Genomic DNA, 23,058 nt, shown 5'->3' with positions numbered 1-23,058 from the left:
CAGACATCCTCATCAGCCATCCATCATTGTGAGATGAATAATGGAGGGAGGGGGGATTCCCACATAAAATAGAGTAAAACAACAATGGTGCAGATTGCTTTATAAGTTAAAATAAATACAGTAATAAACTCAAAATCAGAGCAATAGTTCAGGCATTGAGACCACCCAGGGTCAAAATCTGGAAGGCACACAGCACTTCCTCTCCCACCAATGTTTCCGCTGTCACAGCCATTTCCAACTGGGGATAGAGGAATTAGTTCTTGGCTGAGAGCACCTCCAGAAAGTCCAGGAACACCTGAGGGATCCTCCAAACGCCAGCATTACTCCACCCTGCGTGTTTCACTCTTCACGAGCTTCCTCCAGGGATTTTCCTGGTATTAGGTCACACAAATATATCCTACATTCAATTTAATCACTAACAACTATAGTGCAGTTTATGACATTTATATAATCCCTAATATACTGAATGTCTTTGTACGACACAGGTAACTTTTTGTAGTGAAAGGGTTTAGACCTATATTTAGTACATTGCTGGTAGACTATTCCCAGAAATAACGCAATGATTATCAGGGTCTGGCTGTGAGTAACGGCAGGTATTTGGTATGACCTAAATATTGAGGATCTGCGTTGGTAAAAAAAAAAAAAAGGCTCATTAGCATATGATTTGCATATGAGTAAGCCTAACGGGCATTACAATGTATCGATGCGATCGCTTTCACGTTAACGGGCATCATAACGCAGAACCCCTTTGCGGATATGCATTACGGGTATCAGTCCGATAAATGGCGGTAACATAGCGATACAATATTTAAAAGACTTCTGAGGATCTACTCTATTGATGCGAATTTACACACATCCACGCATGCGCGTTAAACTTAACAGCCGACACAATCTAAAATGAAGCTGGCTTGCAAAAACATGGCATATTTAAGGTCTTTAGCGTGGCATTCAGTAAATATCTTGATGTGTTACTTGTTGAAGCTTTTCAGAGTTTATAAAGGGACAGCCTATGGTAACAAGGAAGTTAACATAAATATAGCTGTTATTATTCACTTTAGTCTGCGTTGTTTTGATAGTTGTTTTTAAAACTCATCTAGCTTAGCTGGATTATACGTGTGTAAACTGAACATGTCACTTATTTAGACTGTCTTTCTGTATACAGTACACATTTGTCATGAAGGCCAGGGAACATATCGTTGTGTAATACAATACTAATCACATTTGTACATCCTGAGGCTTTTAAAGGCAGATGTTGGTTTTTTTTGTTAGAACATTTAGAAGTACAGCGTGAAGAGATCTCCATGTCCTCGGTTCTGATCCAGTTGACAGGATGCCTTATGGAAGAAGTATTATAACAGTGCACAATTTTCTGGACAACAGGAACCGAGGGTAAGAGTCAAATTGAGCATGAGATACTCAGACACAGGGGAAGAGAAGATTGATGTGCAGTTGTTCAGCTGTTACGTCGTTTTTTAAGAGCTGAGGGAAACAAGATGCAAATGAAATCTGATTAAAATAAAAAGAGTAAACTTTGCCCGTAGAAATAATGAATGAATTAATGCAGCATTTGCACAAAATCTGGGCCGTTGGTAACAAGATACTTGATAAATTGTTAGAAAGTTTGATGATATTCATCTGGTTAATGCAGGGGTGCTCAACTCCAATCCTCAAGCCCCCCAACAGTTTAGGTTTTAAGTATATCCCAGCTTCAGCACAGGTGGCTGAATCAGTGGCTCACTCATTGAGCCTGACCTGTTGGTGACCCTTGAGGACTGGAATGGGCCACCACTGGTTTATAGGAAAATGGGCAGACTAGATAAAACGGGCAAAGTGATTCTTAACTGCAGTCAAACTCTGTTTCTCTGTCATATTCTATGTTGGATTTCTCACCTGTGCTGAATCAGGGACTGATTGAGGCACCTGTGCTGATGCAGGGATACCCTGAAAACCGGACCTGTTGGGGGGTCTTGAGGACTGGAGTTCAGAACCCCTGGGTTAATGGATTCCCATTGTTTGTTCTCACCACAAGAGAGAAAGGGGGTAGATTATTCAAGCGCCAGTTAAGCGCACACAATCCGGAGTTAAGTGCCTGATGAATCTGCCCCATAATGAGAGAGCCAGTTAAAATATGAGGATTTCTTCTGCAAGAGTAGACTGGTATAACAGGGGAAGCAAATTGGAAGCAATAATGGAACTTGGTTGTCAACCAAGGGAGTGTGTCCAGATGAATCACTGAATGTGTAGGGAGTTGTGCTGCATTATGTAATGTGTGTGTGCTTTTGTGTGTCTCCAGGCCAGCAAACAGATATAGTATGGGCACCACTAATGCATGTACAGTATAGACACATGCTCTGCAATGGAAAGAGGCAGCTGTTATTTTCATACTCGTCTCACATTCTCTCGCCTCCTCCGTCCTTCTCCTCTCTCCCCCACCATACTTCTCTCTCCCCCTCCATCCTTCTCCTTCTCTCTCTCCCTCTGTCCTTCTCTCTCTCCCACTCCATTCTTCTCTCTCCCCCTCCGTCCTCCTCTCTCTCTCTCTCTCCCTCCATCCTTCTCTTTCTCCCTCTCCATCCTCCCCTTCCATCCTCCTCTCTCTCTCCCCTGTCCTCATCTCCCCCTCCACCCTCCTCTCTCTCCCCCTCTGTCCTCTCTCCATCCATCCTTCTCTCTCTCTCCCTCCGTCCTCTCTCTCTCCCTCCGTCCTCCTCTCTCTCTCCCCTTTCCTTCTCTCTCCCCCGTCCTTCTCCTTCTTTCTATCCCTGCGTCCTTCTCTCTCTCTCCACCCCCCCCCCCCTTCCTTCTCAATTTGGGTTCTTGGTTGGTCAGTGGCAAACTCTCAAAAATTTCTCAAATGGACCATGTTGGCCCTTTATCAGATGTTAGTCAAACTAAAGCGATACACGATTAAAAATCATTTGACTAAAATTAACAGGTGAAGAAATGTACATTAACCTCGTGTTCCATTTCAAACATGACCCCACACTGTCTTCGTTTTTCCTTTGGGTCTGAGGCCGTAGATGTGACCACTCAATCCTTTAGCAGGAGAAATGTCATTTTTACTGTACAAAATGTGTGGATGAAAACCTCCTATGGCGCTGAGGGAAGAATGGACACTGATTCTCTTGCTGCAGATCTTTTCTTTGAGCTGAAAAACCTCAGATAAAGGGAAGACAAAAGAGAAGGCAAAAAGCACCGCAATAGTGTATTACCAGGGATATGCTAGTGTATACAAATTAAGAGCAGTTTATTAAAACATAACAATTAAGACATAAACATATATCACATTGGACAATTAATAGATTAATCGGATATAAAACTTCCAAGCGCTTGTGCTATGGAAGATGTGCTGCTCCGCCTTGGTAAAATTGAAATCCTACTCACCGAACATGAGTAGGACATGTGCAAGGGTTTAGGGTCTTTTCCTCCAGAAGACACCGCTCGCTGTGGGGTACGTCCGTCTATTAGTGCGGGGGGACCGGCTTCAATACTCGTGGGCTGGTTGTTCTCTTGCCGCCAGAGTTCGCCCGATCGTCTCCTCCGATGACGTCACCGCCTGGAATCCAAAGCTACGGTGTCCCTGAGTTGCCAAAAACCACTCCTACGCGTTTCGAAACTCCTATTGATGGGTCTCTTCGTCAGGGATCCCTAAATTGCTCTTAATTTGTATACACTAGCATATCCCTGGTAATACACTATTGCGGTGTTTTTGCCTTCTCTTTTGTCTTCCCTTTATCTGAGGTTTTTCAGCTCAAAGAAAAGATCTGCAGCAAGAGAATCAGTGTCCATTCTTCCCTCAGCGCCATAGGAGGTTTTCATCCACACAGACTCTATATCTGGTTAGGAGATACCGGATCAACCTCTCAGGCTGCTCAAGGACTACCTTAACATCTCAGTATCACAGGTTTTAATAATACTGTTTGTTGTATATTGTTTGTGTCACATACGGTTTACACTAGCGCTATTTACACTTTTTTCCATCACTTTACTGTACAAAAACCTAAATATTTTACATTAAAAACTAAGCAGTATATCTTTTCCAGAAACACAACTGGAATAAACCATGGTGAGTTCCCTAGCGTTTTGGGGGACTACATTATCAGATTTACAAACAAATAACAAGTGTGAAAAGTATTCTGACACTTAGGCTGCTATACTGGGTTAGACGAAGGCACTTTGGGGGTTATTCAGTAAACTGCGATAGTGTCGATCGGTTCACTATCGCACAGAAACGCCCATTGGAGTCTTGGGGAGTTTCTGTGCAATAGTGCCCTGATTGGCACTATTGCAGTTCAATCAATAGCCCCCCTTTGTCACACGAGGTAATGGAGTAACTGACCTTTCTTTAACTTCTAATGCATATTATTTGGTTTCGGCAGAAAGCTAAATCTTTTCTTCAAAGCTGCAAAGGAAAACAATGTCAAAGTTTTGAAAAGGCTAATTGGAGAGGATGTTGATCCATGGAATAAAGGTAAGTTACTGCCCTATAAGAGGTTCCTGTGCTCTATAAGACGAGCAATCTCAGTGCTCAGCCAAGCAGGGCGACCTTCCTTAGTTAGCCAAGCATATTTGCGTGCTGATATGTTTTCACACGGAGGTGACATCTCTGCATGTTATTCTCTACACATATATAACCTTTTGTGGAAACGGCTGCCAATGATCACAGGTTTGTAATGCTCAGTTTAACTCTTCTATAGGCAGAATCATATTCATGTACAGGATTTATCACCAGGAGCTGGTGACCTTGTTGCCAAACACATAATTCATCCAGTGGTTGAGGGTCGGATTGCAGACAAATATCGGCCCAGGCGTTTTCCCTCTTAACGGCCTTCCTCCTTCTTACGACGACACGGCGTAATGTCTCGTTGTCACGGCGATGCATCACTACACATCGCGATGTGACGCCATGGTGTCATTTGATGTCGGGTCACCATGACTACAAGACGCTGCAGGCGTATACGTATGGGCAGCACTTCACTCACACAGGTAACTTGCCTGGGTGCACCAAAAAGTAATAATAGAACTACATGTGATGATGTAGGCCCTCATAGGTCTATTCAAGTGGTTTATTCAAAGGGATTGATTCTGCGATCAATGTTTTGGTTCATACATGGTTGCGGAATAATTCACCCTTTTTTCCACTTCACTAGACCTGCGAGTGCCTCCTCCATCCCATGTTGTTCTCTCACTCGTGAAAACATTCAATGTTCAGTACAGAAAGTTAGCATCTATCACTAGGCCTGACGAAGGGGCGCCTGAAACATTGTGCTGCCTCCTCTAAAATGTCTCAGTGACTACAGTATCTTCATTATTGAGTGCAACTACTGTATCTACTTGCTTTCTCTATTGAATTTGGAATGAAGGGTTCTCATTTAGGTGACTATCTACAAGATGCCTGTAACAGGGACTTAACACTGTCAAAATTAGGCTTCAATAGAAAGCCTCTAGTGGTCTGAGGAATCCAGCAGGGAGCTGGTTAATTGCAGCTAAAGACAATTAATCTGTCTGCACCTGGCTAATCGGACCCGTAGAAAAGCCTCCTGCTGGGAACTGACAGGGAGACTCTTGTGCACACAGAAGGACTGTGTGCTGCCAGAACCTGACATGAAGGGCCTTCTGCTTTTAGGTCCGCTTTTGGACTTTAGGGGATTAGGTTGGAAAGAGACGTATCCTCCCAGCCTTGCAGATAGGGATTGAGGATGTGAGTTAGCCCTTACAAAGGGATAGACTGTTTATTTCTTTGTGTATATTTCTTTAAACTGTGTCGTTTAAAGTCACGGGCTGAATAAATGCCATTATTTAATTTCCCCCAAACTGTCTCCCTGGTCGTGCACATGTCTCTAACAATGCCCTGTTTGGGAAGTATTGTATTGTGAGCGCCACTTAGGGTTGCCAGGTGGCTTCTCCAGAAATACTGGACACAATGGTGAAAGGTGTGACAAGCTCGAGACACACACACACGCTCGAGATACCCACACGCACTCTCGAGAAACACACACGCTCGAGACACACACACACGAAATACAGTTTCCTCATCTCCTTGGCCCCACCCCCAGGTTCCTGACACCTCTTCCTCCTGATTGTCTGCATTACTCAGCAGCAGCCTATCAGGATGGAGGAAGCTGCCCAGGCCCCTAGCAATAGGGGAAATCTCGCGGCCCCCAAAGCCGGTCAGGTCACTGTGTCCAGAAAGGTAATACTAGACACATGCATGCCCAGTATTACCTCTAATTTCTTACTGAACAGTGTCCATATTTAATACAGTCCGTTTTAATACTGGACACCTGGCAAACCTAGCCGCACTTGCTCTTCTATTACTATACAGCAGGACCCCGGGCATGCGGCTGGTTCCGTTCTATGGGCCCGCCGCAAAGCGGAACCGGCGTTTTTCGGAATGTGCACGTGCACAAACCGGCAATTCCCCCTTCTGCTCATGCGCAACCTCCGTTCGGTGCGCACAACCTCCGTTTTGCGCATGCACATCCTGGTCAACCGGCTGTTCTGCACATGCGCTACCCCTGACTTCCCCGTTCTGCGCATGCGCAGACATGGTGGCCCCCTTCTCGGTACTGCCATATCAGTGGATCGCCGAGAAGCGGGGCCTTCCTATATATAGTGAAATAATACAGTACAATGTTCGGTCAGAAAGCTATAATCTATGTCTCAATATTAATATAAGCTAAACTGTACAGTGCAACAATGCAAGGCAGAAAGACATGTAGAAAGCAACATTTCAGATGTAGCAATGCATTTTTAAGATCTCTACAAATAGATTACCGCAGACACGTGCCAATTATTTGCCGACTTTCGATTCACCGCGATTATGGCTTTTATTCACATGAGCTCGATTTAAAAAAAATGACATTAGCCTCGCCCACAAGTCCCAGAGTCTGAAACATGGGTGAGAGAGGGCGACAGACAGAGAGAGGCTGCGAGATGTCAGGATTCCAGAACTTCTGGCGAATCGAAAGTGCAAATGGCGGGCGCCGGCGGAATTTTATACAGTGGCTCTAATTTCTTGACAACATCAAGTGAAATTCGTCAAAAACTCTGCTAGTAATTTGCGGATTCAATTATGAGAAATTCGCCCATCGCAATGTGTGATATAAAAATAACCTGTTTCTATAGTTAGTGTATAAACAGTTTTTAGAAGATGTAAAATCTCAAGAAGGCATTTTATACAATGTAGTATTTTTTTCTTTTCGCTATTCAGGTGCCATTGGGGAAAATGCGTTACATATTGCAGCACTGTACAGCAATCAGGAAGCCCTCGTTGTATTGCTGGATGCATTTCCTGCCCTAATCAATAATCCAATAGAATGTGATCTATATAAAGGTATATACAGTTTACAAAAGAATATGTCAAATACATCTGTTCAGCTATAGGGCAATTGAATAATATGTTTTCCATACATAGCACCCTAAAACAGGGGTGAGCAACTTCTGTCCTCAAGGGCCACCAACCGGTCAGGTTTTCTGGATATCCCAGCTTCAGCACAGGTGGCTCAATCAGTCTCTGCTTCAGCACAGGTGGCTTAATCAGTGGCTCAGTCTTTGACTGAGACACAGATTGAACAGACTGTGCTGAAGCAGGGATTTCCTGAAAACCTGACCTGTTGGTAACTCTGGCGTTGCTCACCCCTGCCCTAAAAGCTAGTTAAAAGCAATGTCACAGATATTGAATGCAATTCTTCTGTCTTTACCTTTCTCTCTGACCACTATGTTGTCTCTGCTTATCCAGGGGAGACGGTATTACACATAGCAATTGTAAACCAGAATGTAGAAATGGTGAAGGAATTAATTGGCCGGAAAGCTGACACTCGGAATGCTCGAGCCGTGGGAACCTTTTTTGCCCCAAGGAAAAAAGGACACTATTATTATGGTAAAGTTACAGGAACGCTTTGGGCAGACGAGAGAGGAGAGAGAAGAGAGAGAGGAGAGAGAGAGAGAGAGACACCCCTGTGCTCTATCACATGGAAGATGGTTTCACAGTATACTGACCAGGGGGCATAGTTTTAGCGTCAATTTAACAGCAAAATAACCATTGTTTGTGTACCTTACTAACAGACGCGGTGCAGCTCTGACTGGGGAGGAACGTCCCTGCTCAGATATTCCCATACGTTTTTTGCTCTTGTAACTACAGATTATGGAGAGGACAGGGCAAACCGACAGGGGGGGGGGGAGAGCCAGGTCAAGGTCCCAGTGGCTGCGGGGGGCCAGGGCAGGTGGCAGGGGCTAAAAGTTGGACCTGGCCAGAAGTCGGGCAAAAATTGTGCATCTGGCTGCCGGGCCTCTGGTTTCCATTGGGCCCCGGCTGTCCCCAGCTGTGGGCCTCCCTCACTGTCCCGGGCAGGGCCTCTCTCTGACGTTGGTGCGCTAACACTAACATTGGCATGAGAGATAGTCCTGGTGTGTGACAGTGAGGGAGAGAGGCAGCAGCATGGAAAAGCCGAGGCCCAGCGGCAACCAGAGGCACAGACGCAGAAGTTGGGCCTGATTGGTGGCTGGACCCAACTCCAGGGCCAGCCGGGCCCCCCGCAGATATCGGCATGAGTGGCCCAGTGCGGGAAAGTGAGAGAGGCCCGCAGCAGCGTGGGAGAGAGACCATCCCCAAGGTAAATGTAAGAATGTATGGGGGGGGGGGGGGGGAGAGAAAACTTGTGTAAGAATGTATTTGAGAGGTAGTGTAAGAATGTATAGGGGGTTAGTGTAAGAATGTATCGGGGGTTAGTGTAAGAATGTATAGGGGGTTAGTGTAAGAATGTATAGGGGGTTAGTGTAAGAATGTATTTGAGAGGTGGTGTAAGAATGTATAGGGGTTAGTGTAAGAATGTATTTGAGAGGTAGTGTAAGAATGTATAGGGGGTAGTGTAAGAATGTATTTGAGAGGTAGTGTAAGAATGTATAGGGGTTAGTGTAAGAATGTATTTGAGAGGTAGTGTAAGAATGTATAGGAGTTAGTGTAAGAATGTATTTGAGAGGTAGTGTAAGAATGTATAGGGGTTAGTGTAAGAATGTATTTGAGAGGTAGTGTAAATGTATAGGGGGTTAGTGTAAGAATGTATAGGGGGTTAGTGTAAGAATGTATTTGAGAGGTAGTGTAAGAATGTATAGGGGGTTAGTGTAAGAATGTATAGGGGGTTAGTGTAAGAATGTATTTGAGAGGTAGTGTAAGAATGTATAGGGGGTTAGTGTAAGAATGTATTTGAGAGGTAGTATAAGAATGTATTTGGGAGGGTAGTGGAAGTGTGTATTTGTGGGGGGATTGTATTGGTATTGGGGGGAATTGTGTATGTGGCAAGAGGGGAGGAGGGAATGGGATTGAGTGAGAGGAAGGTAATTGAGTGATAGCTGAGGGGGGTGGAGACTGAGAGGGCTGTAAGAGGGAGTGAGGAAGAGAGAGGGGTGCGGGGGGAGGGTGATAAGCGTGAGAGAGGGATAGAAATACATGGTGAGAGGGAGGGGGGTAGAGGAGGGGGCTTGCAAGACGCTGGCAAGGGAGGGGGCCTGGTCCGAACTGTAGTCTTGGGTCCCAGGAAATCTGTCGGCCGCCCTGGGAGGGAATATATCAACATCACTAAAGTGTTTCTTACATTTGACACAAATTGTTAGGCAGAAAAGTTCAGACCTCCTCAGACCTGGCAGAGTTTTTTTGACGCGGATACAAAATACAAACGTGACACACCGGACGGAGAGTTTGCTACATCTCATTATATTCTGCGCGTCATGTTACTCCTCCCTAACTTCTATTGTCACTCCCCAAATTGCAAGCCGCCGCAAACGGCGCGAGATATTGAGCCAAGACCTTGATACAGTGACGCAAAGAGACACGAGATGAAAATTATGCATTTAGCATCAATTGTCCTCCGAATTTGCTACGATATGTCACCCCCAATATTTTTTTAATCTTTAACTATCCTTCACAATTTGATTTGTGAGTTCCTCTTAAATTGTACGATTTATTTATTTTAGAAAGTTCACCCTCGTTCGAAAAATGCACGAAAGTGGCTCTATGAAGAGTCACGTGACCTCAATGGTCAAAAGGTCTTCAAATGTGCTTGACGCAAAGAAAAATGGCAAATTTCACCTGCGTTGCAAACTTTACCAAAAACACTGCACATCTCTCTGACTGTAATTTATTCACTAGCCTGTTTCTAGTACAGCTGCACAAGCCGGTAGCATTAAAATACAGAGCAAGCCACAACAATCTGTTTTGTTGTTCGTCGATTGTGTTGGAAATCTTTATTCACGTTGCAGGAGAATATGTCACATCCTTTGCTGCTTGTGTGGGGAATCAGGAAATTCTTCAGTTATTGGTTGAAAGTGGAGCACCTTTGGATCCACAGGATAGTCAAGGTAACGTGGACAAATATAAAAAATGTATTTCATGTTTTGATTCATTTGAAGTATATATACAGTATATATATATATATATATATATATATATATATATATATATATATATATATATATATATATATATATAGTATATAGAATACTAAGTGCGCAAAAAGACAAAAAGATACAATTTACATCCAAAATATTAACAGTTGCTGCCTAATGTTCAGCTACACACAATAGCATATATATGGGGAAAGGGGGGAAACAACGGCGCAAATGACTGTTAACTGTATAATAAGTTTGAGCATAAGTAGAATGGGGGTGTGGTTTTACCAATGATTCTGAAATAAATGAAGAGAAACAAAATATAGTGAAGTACGTTTAGTTAAAATATATGCGCAAAAGTAGATCGCTACGTACTTCACTATATTTTGTTTCTATTCATTTATTTCAGAATCATTGGCAAAACCACACCCCCATTCTACTTATGCTCAAACTTATTATACAGTTAACAGTCATTTGCGCCGTTGTTTCCCCCCTTTCCCTATATATATATATATATATATATATATATATATTTATATATATATATATATATATATATATATATATATATATATATATTTCCATTTGCTATATGCTTTACTGTTGAGGGTTTTTGTCACCTTTTTACCCACCATAACTTAACTAAGTATGTATATTTGTTTGAATTTCATGGATTGTGTGCAATTAAATGCAATGAAATGAATGAATTGTAATGTGTACAGCACTGTGCTACTGTGTCAGTTTCAGGTGTTTAAAAACCAGAACATTAAAATGCCATTTTCTGCTCTCATCTGCACTTGTGTCTTAAGGCGGTACGTTTGGAAGAAATCGCGCGCCATGACATGGATATTCCGAGGTATACAACTCGTGATTTGTTAAAATAATGGCCGCTGCATCTGTATTTGTCCCGAGAAAAACTGAGCCAAATGTCGCGCACGCGCAGTTACGAGCACCGAGCAGCGAGCACCAACTGCACATGCGCGAGCATCGAGCGCATGCGTGAACTGCGTTTGCCAGCCGCTTATGCGCCTGAATGATCGGCACTTGCTAACCGCACATACGCGATCAGCAGTTGCTGACCGCTCATGGGCATGCGCGATCAGAGCTTGCCAGTCACGCATGCGCACAAGCAGCCGGCAATCTTCGATCGCGCAGCGCAGATAAAAACCAGGACAGTGGCCAGAAAAGTCTGGACCCAGGACAAACAGCTAGAAACCAGGACGGTCCCAGCCAAACTGGGATGCCTGATCCCCCTAACATTAACATTAAGATCTGGTGTATAAAAAGCCAAAATAAATCAAATCAAGTAGGGTTACCAATAACCTACATAAAAGTAATAAAAATGGGCCAAGTAGCTAGCGTGAGTGATTAGATGAAAAAATTGCAACTGTTTGAGCGCTTCTTTCATTCATCTATCTTAAAGACTGAACACAGTCTGTAAAAGTTGAAGCTGCATTTATTCACTGTCATTTCTATTTAAGTAACGTACACTTATAACCGCTTTCTATTACTGTATATCACTGGAAGTGCTTCCTTCCCTGTTTTTCCCCGTGAGTGATTAGAATTCACTAGTAAAATGGATGTTTTTAGTAAACCAAGGAAAGAAATACCATATGGGGAAATTCTAACCTAAACGTTCAAGGCAGTAAAAAAAAAAAGCATCAAATGTGAGTCGTACAGTATGAAAGCAGCGATTAAAATGATGCATTTTGTTTGAAGGAAATACAGTATTCCACATCCTGGTTCTGCATCCAAATAAGTCGATGGCCTGCAAAATGTACGATTTCCTAGCGTCACTTATTCCTGAAGAACGAGTTCTACATTTAGAAAGTATTACTAACAACGAAGGGCTGACGCCATTGAAACTGACTGCACAGAAAGGAGATTTAACGGTAATTTATATACGCATTGTATGTTCTTAAAATCTCCGTGCGCCCGTCTGTGTGGCAAAGAGTATTGGTTATATGCCATTTAAAGCCCGACCGGTCAGGTTTTAAGGATGTCCCAGCTTCGAAGACTGAGCCACTGATTGAGCCACTTGTGCTGAAGCAGGTACAGATTGAGCCACCTATGCTGAATCGGGATATCCTGAAAGGCTGACCTGTTCGTGGATCTTGAGGGCTGGAGTTGAGATCCCCTGCTCTATGTAATAACAGCTTTGTAACGATAGTCATTCTACACCAAAGAAACAATAAACGCTATTTACATTTTCTAGATGTTTAAGTACTTCATGAAAAAGAGAAGACAAACATATTGGGCATTTGGACCACTCACATCAACACTATACGACCTAACAGGAATTGATTCTTGGGATGACAGACTCTCCGTTGTTGATATTATATGTACGTCAGAGAATCATGCTGTAAGTACTTCAGAATAACTTTTCTAAAAACCCAAATGCAGATGTTAAAGAGCAGTCCAAGCTGTCTTTTTCTTATTTAATCCCCCCCCCACCCCCTTTAATATGTGCATCAATACAATCCACATAATGATAAGTAATTAGCTGTTGCCGATCGATCCATTGTCCTGTGATCGAACAGCGAAGAATCGGCTCAGGGGTTCACTAAATGGCTGTCAGTGCAGCAGAAGAGGACCAAAGGTGCAAAGTTCTGAGGGGAAGATCATGTGACCAGGCAGTCACTAGATACAATTGGTGCACTGCTAGAGAGGGGGCAGGGCTCAAAAAGGGGGTGAGCCAGAGCCTGTTTCAGAAGAGGAAGGGGATGTGACTTTGTAAATGGTTGCTATAGAAACAAAAAAAGGCTTGTACATTATAATACATTAAAAAAGGCTTCATCTAGAGTTGTTTACAATAATAAAAAAAAAAAGCTGCAAGTATTTTCTCATAGTACAGAACCGATTTATTAAAAAAAACACACGTAGGATATTGTGTGGTCTGCAGCTTTAAGAGTTCATAAAGTTTATGTTATTATTTGAAATAAAATGTGTTAACCCCTATGCAGTGCAAAGCTTTTAGCAACGTATTGTACTTGACCAATACAGATTAATCGTAGGTAGAGATGGGGAAAAACATTTGGGGGCGGATTTGAGTCCGCCACGGATCGGGCGGTTGCTTTGGTCCGCAGATTCCCGCAGATCAGTCTCAAAAAGGACGATTCGCCTTTACAGGGGTTTTTTTTATCACCGACAATCCAAAGCGCGCATTCCACAATCCGCTGGAGGAGTCGAAGGGTACAATCCGTTGATTTCCGCAATCTGTGGCAGGATTTTTATAAATCCTCCAATGGATTGCGGAATCCGCGGATTGGATCGGCAGAATCCGCGCGGATTGCACCCAGTGGTGGTTTTTAATTCATCCATATGGTTTGAAAGTGGAACAATCCGCTGTCGGATTTTACACCGCGGTACGGATTTTGAATGGAATGCTGGGAAATTCCACTAAACGGATTTTGACAGTTCCACCCATCACTAATTGTAGGCGGTGATGCAATTTAATGGACGAATAAGAAAGTTATTGATAGGTCTAATAGCTTAGAAACATATAATGAGACTTCTTAGCAGAACACATGAAGGAGAGAGCTATGGATGTTTGAAAACTGCACTCACTTTTACACGTATTATGGTTTATTTGTAAGACGCCAACAAATGCTTTTAATTCATTTGCTGCTAAATGTGCCTGTGATTTGTGATGAACTGTGTTCCAGGTCCCTCTGACCATAAGTGAGTTAATTAAAATGTGAAAGGTTGACGTTTTAGTAGAAAAAGGGAATTCTTTTTGTAATGTTCACTCTTTTATCTCAAAATAAATTAAATGCATCCACTGAGTGTCATCACAATGCAACGATTAACTGGTTCAGTCGTATTTATTCCCATGAATGAAGGCAAGAACCCTTCTAGAGATAACACCATTGAAGGAACTGCTTCACTACAAATGGACAGCCCTTGGATATAAATACTTCCTGCTGTGCACACTTCTATACATCCTGTATACAATCATCCTGACTCTATGCTGTTTCTATCGGCCACTAATGCAAGAGACCACAGATGGAAAAGAAACAAAAACCGTCAGGAAGCCATTAAATGTAAGTTATTCTAAAATAATTTTCATTGCAGTGATTCATCCATATTACAGAGAGAACCGATAGCTAAGGGGTGGCCAAATTCAGTCCTCAAAGGCCACCAACAGACCAGGTATTAGGGGTATCCCTGCTTCAGCACAGGTGGCTCAATCAGTGGCTCAGTCAAAGACTAACTTTGTGCTGCAGTCTGTAACATGCTGCAGCTGATATATAACATTCTATTACTAAGTTTCAGAGAAATAGACAGTCTGCTGTTTGGAACACAGCAACAGATCTGTTTGTGATACTTTGTTGCCAAAGGCAGAGCTCAAAAAGCTGGTTTCAAAAGAGAAAGTGGATATGATTTTGTAAATGGTTACTGTAGCAAACAAAGGATGATTACATTAAAAAATAAAACATTGCATTAGGACTTAAAAACAATATGCTAACAGTATTATCTAATACTATATAACTGATCTATTTTTTTACAGCTTTAAGTTTTGTGCTACTAAGCAAATCTGCAATTGCCCTAATTTAGAGCAACAATTTGATCTGCCATTCTGCAAGAGGCAGCTGGTTATGTCCAAAGTAAACTCCCCTTCCTATTCCGTGAGCAGCAGTCCGAGTACTTATGCTTATTCTTTAACAAAAGCAATAGCCTCTTTAAATCTGAACAACCCGCTTTTCTTTCTTGTCATCATTATTTGTTTTCAAATTGTGGTTGGAAAACACCTTCTTTACAAGGTATTATTTGCAATATTAATATGTGTTTGTGAAATTTGCAGGAGGCATACGAAACCCACAATGACTATGTGAGATTATTTGGTGAAATATTTGTGGTCCTGGGAGGATTTTTAATTCTTGGCCTTGAGGTACAGTATGCTGATTACAGGTGAAGAATATATTACAAGTTGCGGTCCAAATGAGTAATTCTTTAGGCTCTAAATGTCATATATATTTTATTTTTGTTTCCAAATTATGTATCAACGTCCTTACAACACCAACTTATTTACTGAGTCAGAACTCTCATCCTTATTTAACTACAGATCACAAACCACTTTTCAGCAGCACTGTTAGTGAAACGCTTTACATAATATCAAACAGTTTTACAGAGCAGTGCACGGAGGCGTCTCTGGTAGCAAAGGGAATAGCAGTGGTGGTGTTCTACAAGCAGTGAAACCATCTATTGCCTGAGAAAAATACGCTTCCACTAGTCTAATAATGTCAACGTTCAGAACTGCAACATGCAAGATAGATGTTATCGCAGTTTTAATGGAACCTGCAATGCTACTATACTGCGAAGATCTTATTATAAGGTGGCCATTGTTAGAAGATTTCTAACTCCATAATCAATCTTTCCTTTCAAACATTAGCCAATCATCCCAGTGGTTTTCGCAGTGTGTATTTCTCATTGAAGTCTCCTGGGCATGTGGGACTTGTTGTTTTGGGGAGGGAGGGGGGGGGGGGGTGAGGGCAACTCCAGTTCTCAAGAGCCAATAACAGGTCAGGTTTTAAGGATATCCCTGCTTCAGCACTGGTGGTTCAATCGGTGGCTCAATCATTGACTGAGCTACCGATTGAGCCACCTGTGCTGAAGCAGATATTTCCTTAAAACCTGACCTGTTGGTGGACCTTGAGGACTCCTTTGCATTCCCGATCTAGACTATACATCTGCATATGTAACCCATAACTCTATATTAACTGGACTTGACCATTATGATTTTAAAGACACAAAACACGGAAAAGTGCATTCACGTCTCATTCCCCAAGCTGTTCCGGTCTCTAAAGTATTTCCCAGAGTTTACTCTACAGTGAATATAAGTATAAATAACAAGTCTATACCCTTTTACATGTGCTGAGTAGTTGAAAGTCTTACTACAGATTGACTCCAAAATGACTAATATATTTGAATGTAAGTGTTGGACATAATTTAATAATTTTGGAAAAGATGTGCCTCTCTGTGGAGTTTGCCCCTAAGGAAGAGATTGCCAACTGGGCGTCCAATCGTTGTACAACATATTAGAAGCCAACCATTTCTGTTACACTCTTATCTGTTTCATGAAGGCAATAAAATATTTGGAATTAATCTGTAATGACTTGTGTACATATGGCTTGCAACACCTGTGATCAGTAATACTGTATATACCTGATTAACATCGATGGGAGGTTATTTACTAAAGTTTCCAGGTTGCAAAACTGAGGCAAAGTCTGTGCAAAAGAATTGCACCAGATTTCTCAAAAGGAAAAACTCCCTTTTCACTGGGATTCCTTTACTTTTCTGTTTTCTTGCTCTGGTTTTCCGTTACGTTTGCAGCCGTGCGACTTTAGGAAGTAGGACCACTGATTGTGGTAACGCTGCCACCATTTCTGTGCTTGTTTTGTATTACAGTTCTTTGTTTTCTATGGATGTAGATTCCACGGCTGATCCGAAAAGGGCCAAGACATTTCTTTGGCAACACAGTCACAGGGGGACCGTTTCATGTCATCATGTAAGTGTTTAGCTAAATATCATTTCAACTGAATCATCTCAGCCCAACACTTACCGTATCACATTTTGAGATGGATATTTGTTACAATTGTATTTTACTTATCCTTGGAATCTCAATATTTCAATGACTGGTCATCAAAACACTTCCCAAAATACTGCAGGTAACTTCTGCACTTTATCAGGAGACACAACTTTGACTATGCATTTCATATAAATAATAATTTGAATCTACAATAATGTTACAATTATTCGGACTGCATAATCTTTATCTGTAAATGGTGCAATGATGCTCCAACTTGGCTGCACCATTGTTGAGAATAGATATGCTCATTTGCATGTCATTACCCAGCATCCCTGGCTGCAGTGGAACCACTGTTTGCTAAGCGATAATGGAGAAAGGCAGGGTTGCTGACCCGTCTTGAGACATGAAAATGCACCACAAGTGGTATTTTTATTTACTGTACTGTGGAGGGTTTTTGTCATTTGTTTTTTTACCCACCTTAACTTTTCTTAATGTCTTGAGAATAGATAAAATCTAGGTCAATGCATTTAATAGTGGAATGTCTTTTAGGAAACTTTTGGAACTTTCAGGCACCGCAAATCTTCTAAGTGTGTAGTGATCGGACAAACCGCGGCTAGTGCTGGGGTGCTAAATATAACACATTTAAACTTGATTTTTAGGTTGCTGTATGCCTGCTTCATAGTAACGATTATGATACTGAGATGTTTAAATAGTGAAGGTGAGACGGTTGTAATGTCGTTGGCTCTGATAAGTGCCTGGTGCAATGTGATCTACTTTGCGCGTGGTTTCAAACACCTGGGACCATTGTGCATTATGATTCAAAAGGTAAGTGATCCATTTATCATCATATCCTACAATGTGCAAATAATTAATGCAATGATACTAATAAACAACCAATATTTTACCAGCACAATACCTCTCATATAAAGTACTAGTGAGAAATGTCTGACTGGTAACAGTTGTTATGCAGGTAGGTGGCACCTACCCCCAAAGCTCACTTCTCACCTTTTTAACTTGGGAGTTCTTTTCACTTTGCTGCAAAGAACAGGATCTATTATGGTTCTTTCCCCTCATACAGAGGTAAAGGGAAGGGTTCAGTGTAGTGTAGGACCTACATTCATTTTGGTTACACAGTATCTTGAAGTGGTATGCAGGCTTATGATGCTTTTGCCAAAGGGTTTAACTAAATAACCAAGTAAATATTATTATTATTATTATTGAAGTATTTAAACTTTATACTTATTACTGTATATGTTTTGTCAATTGGATGTAGCATTGGGCACCCCTGTCTTTTGTTGTATACATTTGCCACGCTCAGTGGCACTCTTTTTGACATAAATATATATTCATGATGTGGTGTGTGTAGGAGTTTGAGCTAGCTGGGAATGTGTGCCTTAGGCCTGGGCCTAATGGGAAATATGCCACTGACTAAGGGCTAATATATTTCATATGATATGCCACCAAAACCTAAAGTAGTGTTTAGACGTGCAAGATAGAACCTAAAAATGTATCACAAAGTAAAATTGCTTAATGTTTAGCTAAAATATATTTATTTTATATACAGCTGAATTATAACCAGTAATAAAGGGGAGATGTGGTATAGTCTCATCTGTATTGGATTTAATATTTCATGTGGACGTCCTAAATCTATTATCCAGAAGATAACTTTTTCAAGTATACTAGGCTTCTCCAATTCTTTATCTAAAGGAGTGAGATTTAACCTTTCTATAAAATCTAATTTTAAGAGATTCAGCTCGTTGTTGAAAACCTGCATCACCTAATATAACGGCCGTGTGAAATACTGTTTATCAAATAATGTTATTCATCTTTCTTGTAGATGATACTTGGGGACCTTCTAAGATTTTGTATCATCCTGATAACGGTTCTAATTGGATTTGCTGCAGGTATGATATAGCTGAACACAGTGAGATAAGCGTAGGTATTTACCTACAGGGACAGCAGACAGTTCTATACTAAGAATGCAGGGTGGGGGGTATCTGGTTTTGATTGGCTGATTTATTTTATGTATAGATAAAATGTGAAGGTATTATATTCTGTATAGCATATATTTTACCATTATTTTAATATCTAGTGATTTGTTCCTAACAAAGGTATCCTCGTGTTACAGGCACAAAGAATGTAAAGGGGAAACCCCAGGTTTAAGCTTGTATTAACCCCTTGTGCTTGCTGATATGTCACATATAGTAGCAGATCTCAACTTTAAAGGAAATTCTGTTTTTGGTACCTTTGTAATGGATAGTCCCATTCCCTTAAATCCTGTTATTAGCAGTGGCGTAAGTACTGCCCGGGATCCCAGCTCGGGGGAGGAGCCCCGAGGGAGGTGCGACCTTTCCGACTCATGGCTGCGGAGCGGCATCTCACGTGACCCGGAAATGGTTCAAGCGAACCCGGATGCAGTTCAGGGGAGGAAAGAAGAGCTGTTGCGCTCTCTCTTACCACCGACTGGGTTTGAGAGAAGTGTGACGAGAGCACACCAGCTCTAATCTCCTTTCCAGGTCCCCTCAGTCATTTGGGATGCTGCTCTGCCGCTGCTTGACAGACTTACCGAAGTGAGCACCTCTACAGCGAGCTCCTGGGAGGACTCCTGTCTGTCGGCAAGCACCACCCGGGGCACAGTGAGGCTGGGGAGGGGGGGAGGAAAGCAACCCGGAGAATCCACAGGGCCCACTGAATTTTGTGCCCAGGGGGCCATTACGGTGTACTTACACCACTGGTTATCAGCATTTTACTGCTGCTTTCCATTCCCAAATTACAGGGATGGATCTTATTGTGTCAGAGATTATAATAGTCAAATAAAATAATATAGATGGTGTAGCATCAACAGTGTAAGGGGCCTATTCTCGTAGCCCCAAAAGTTGTCATTGCCAAATCGTACATTTTGGCATGTTCAGAAGTCACGGTATGAAATGTGAGAAAAAATGGTATTCTCTATTGCAAATCCTAATTTCTAAACTGCGTCAATAAAAAGTGACAAGGCGCCTGATTTGTACTTGCTTTAGAGGCGAAATGACCTGGGGGAGGAGGGGAAGCTAATTTAGTAGTATCTCCATACATATATATATATATGTCCCCTCAAACATCCCTCCAAATAAATTAGGGAGAGATGCCTGTGCTGAAAAAGGAACACAGCTCAGGTAGCCTGGGAGATATGCTAATGTCTATACAAAGTATATTTAAATGAGTCACACGTGTGTAGTAGAGCTCAAAGGTATGCTGTGACAACATTTCTCAGCATCTGGGTTAGGTTAATGCTTGAGTTACTTCCCTGGATGACAGGGTTGTGGGTTCTAATACTGTTGAGTCTGATACTGGTACCCCCTTCATCACAAGGGCATTTAGACTGATTGGTTTTAAGGATATATTTTAGTTTATACTTAAGGTTGTGTGACTCATTTAGTAAATATACTAGGTATGTTCCTTGTTCAGCACAGGCATCGCTCCCTAATTTATTTTGAGGAAGGTTTGAGGTTTAATATATACAACTGGAGATACTAGGAAGTTACAAAGTAGTAGTCTCCCTCCTCCAGTTTTCAGTGATATTAGAATAAAGCGAGTTTGCAAAAACAATTGCAATTTTGGTCATTCCGCACGGATTTGCACCGTCAGAATGAAACCGCTTATATAAGCGCCTTTTACACATGGTTTGGACATGCGAAAACGGCTCACAGAATATCAAAACATGGAAATTCGCTTCAAACGTGTACTTTAGATGCGTTAAGTCACATTTCCAAGCTGCTAAAAAAAGGCCCCTAGGAGTTATTGAAGGATATATGATTAATATATTTAACATTAATTTACGTTAATTTCTGAAGATTTTCTGAAACCACAAGAAGTAGAAAAACTGGTCTAAAACTTTGACAGGTAGTGTGTCGAAAAGGCGCTACTGCATATGACAGAACTCCAGTAGGTCCCGGATGATGCAAAAAAAACTTTATTGGCACATAATGACACTAGGGCTACACCACGATCTTAACTTTATTTACCTCTCCACGCACTCCGGTAACTCTAGGGTTGCTCATAGCTTCCTCATACCCAGCACTAATGGCTGATTGACACCTTCTGGTGCACTGCAGTGTAGCTGAAGCGCAGGACAGGTTTTTCTTCTAAAACTTTGACAGTCCATACAAATTTTTTTTTATAAATAAATCCCTCTCCTTCTGGGTGGCTTATGCAAACCACTACAATTTCCCTTTCTTTTCCAGCTTTCGATGTCCACTTCCAGGCTATGAATGTAACCCTATATCCAAACTTCAGAGACTTCCCAGTTACCATGTTTACACTATTTCAGTTAATGATGGGTGTAGACAACCTACCAGGACCACCACATGTTACCATGCCGAAGATCATAACTGTTCTATACATGGTCTACATGTTTTTCGCCTTCGTTTTGCTTTTGAATCTTCTCATTGCACTGATGACAAGTACCCACTTCCGTGTTAGTCAAGAGCGCAATACTTTATGGAGAACACAGGTAAGAAATCATGCTAAATTCCCAGGCCATTTTGTTAAAATATGAACACACACACACAAAATCTTAGGCATTCTATTGACAGATTGATCAACAGTTAGGTAGGACCTTTCTGGGGACCGAAACGTTGACCAATCTGCCAATAAAATACCTGAAATGCAGACTGTTTGCCAGTCCCTATACTTCACTGCATGCTGCTTCTAGACTATCACAGCTTGACCTATGTTACATGTATATGATTATTATTGGGGTCCTTATTGATGTATTAGGGTTCTACCAACTATGCTAGATTTTATTTTTTTAAGCTTTGTATTCACTTCAACTTTTTTTTAATTCAGATCAGCATAACACAATAGGACATCCCTTTACAATTACACGCCTACATACGTAGGTAACCAAGTGAAAACTTACTAGGTTGTCTGCTTTGTTTTTATAGATTGCGTTTCATTATTAGATTCCTATAAATTGAGTGATGACATCCACACTGACCGTTTCCACAGTCAAAATGTCACTGTAATGTAGCTTACACTAGTCCGATAGACCAGACCCCTGCTGTCAAGTCTAAAAATATTTATTTTCTGTTAGTTATCGATCATCATGCACCGTAATCAATATACAGCACTGTATATACACACACACCATTGTACAATATAATTTGGGCACATCTGAATTGTAAACACCATTTAAATATAGGAGGGACCACTGACCCACTTAGAACATTTCCTATATATCATGGGGTGGTCCTAGCGGTAATTAATTTATTTTTAGATTGCAGCTACTACTATCTTGCTGGAGAGAACCATCCCCAGTTGGCTTTGGCCAAGGACTGGCATACCTGGAGAAATTCTTGGTCTAGGAGGAGGAAAATGGTATTTAAGGTAAAACAAAAAGACACAACATGACTGGATTATGTAAACCAGTGTGCTTTTTTCCCCCTCCCTTCTGTGGGTAACATTAATATAAAACCACTCAAAAGGAATCGCTTCTATATTGGATTATACCTTAGTATTGTTCTTACTAATAAAGTTATTTATATTGTGCTTTTCTCCCAATGGGACTCAAAGTGCTTCAGTTACAATTTTTTTTGATAGATATATAGAAGAAAACATTTAAAGGTTATAAAAAAGACCAAACACAAGGAAACATATAATACTGGATGGGATGGCACTGTAGTTATTATATTTCAGACAGGCTGTGGTTTATCAATTTAAATCCCTGGGTAAAACAAGTGGAGTCTGTTTTTATCGATTCCCAGAGAAGGGCCTCTCGAGCTGTACGAGGCTGTCTGTTCCAAAGAGTGGGAGCAGCGTGGCTAAGAGCTCGGGTGCCAAAAGGAAGTCAGATTCTGGGAACTGCTAGGAGTCCTTTACCTGCATTTTACATTTGCAAGTAGACTAACTATAGTTTATATTAAGACAATTTACAAAACATTTATTGTACAGGAAATGTGTATTTTAATTTTTTCCAAGATACCTGAATATTACATTTACCATGGATTTTGGTTACAGTTTTTATTTAAATATATTACCATAGGTCATGTACATAAATGTAATGCTTTTATTTATTTATTTGAAGTGGTTCAAACATTCTGTAATGTTACATTTTGGCTTTTGTTATAAAATGTTAGTGGAACCATGTTCCTCTATCCCAGGAA

General features: G+C 41.4%; 1 protein-coding gene across 1 annotated transcript in view; it reads left to right on the top strand.

The window, feature by feature from the left end:
* Nucleotides 1–1,221: 1,221 nt before the first annotated feature.
* LOC142466019 (transient receptor potential cation channel subfamily V member 6-like) overlaps nucleotides 1,222–23,058 on the top strand; it is a 22,697-nt gene continuing 860 nt past the window's right edge. The window contains exons 1-14 of the mRNA XM_075570623.1: nucleotides 1,222–1,389; nucleotides 4,380–4,471; nucleotides 7,214–7,336; nucleotides 7,742–7,882; nucleotides 10,258–10,356; nucleotides 12,106–12,278; nucleotides 12,602–12,748; nucleotides 14,229–14,429; nucleotides 15,191–15,277; nucleotides 16,818–16,894; nucleotides 17,575–17,740; nucleotides 18,753–18,819; nucleotides 21,139–21,407; nucleotides 22,173–22,282. Coding sequence (XP_075426738.1) covers nucleotides 1,331–1,389; nucleotides 4,380–4,471; nucleotides 7,214–7,336; nucleotides 7,742–7,882; nucleotides 10,258–10,356; nucleotides 12,106–12,278; nucleotides 12,602–12,748; nucleotides 14,229–14,429; nucleotides 15,191–15,277; nucleotides 16,818–16,894; nucleotides 17,575–17,740; nucleotides 18,753–18,819; nucleotides 21,139–21,407; nucleotides 22,173–22,282 — 1,811 coding nt within the window. The 5' untranslated portion in view covers nucleotides 1,222–1,330. The remainder of the gene's footprint in view (nucleotides 1,390–4,379; nucleotides 4,472–7,213; nucleotides 7,337–7,741; nucleotides 7,883–10,257; nucleotides 10,357–12,105; nucleotides 12,279–12,601; nucleotides 12,749–14,228; nucleotides 14,430–15,190; nucleotides 15,278–16,817; nucleotides 16,895–17,574; nucleotides 17,741–18,752; nucleotides 18,820–21,138; nucleotides 21,408–22,172; nucleotides 22,283–23,058) is intronic.

This window comes from Ascaphus truei, chromosome 14 (genome assembly GCF_040206685.1).
Source record: "Ascaphus truei isolate aAscTru1 chromosome 14, aAscTru1.hap1, whole genome shotgun sequence".
In the NCBI taxonomy this organism is placed as follows: Eukaryota; Metazoa; Chordata; class Amphibia; order Anura; family Ascaphidae; genus Ascaphus; species Ascaphus truei.
Note: the sequence above shows the minus strand (reverse complement) of the source record. Positions and strands in the feature narration are given on the sequence as shown.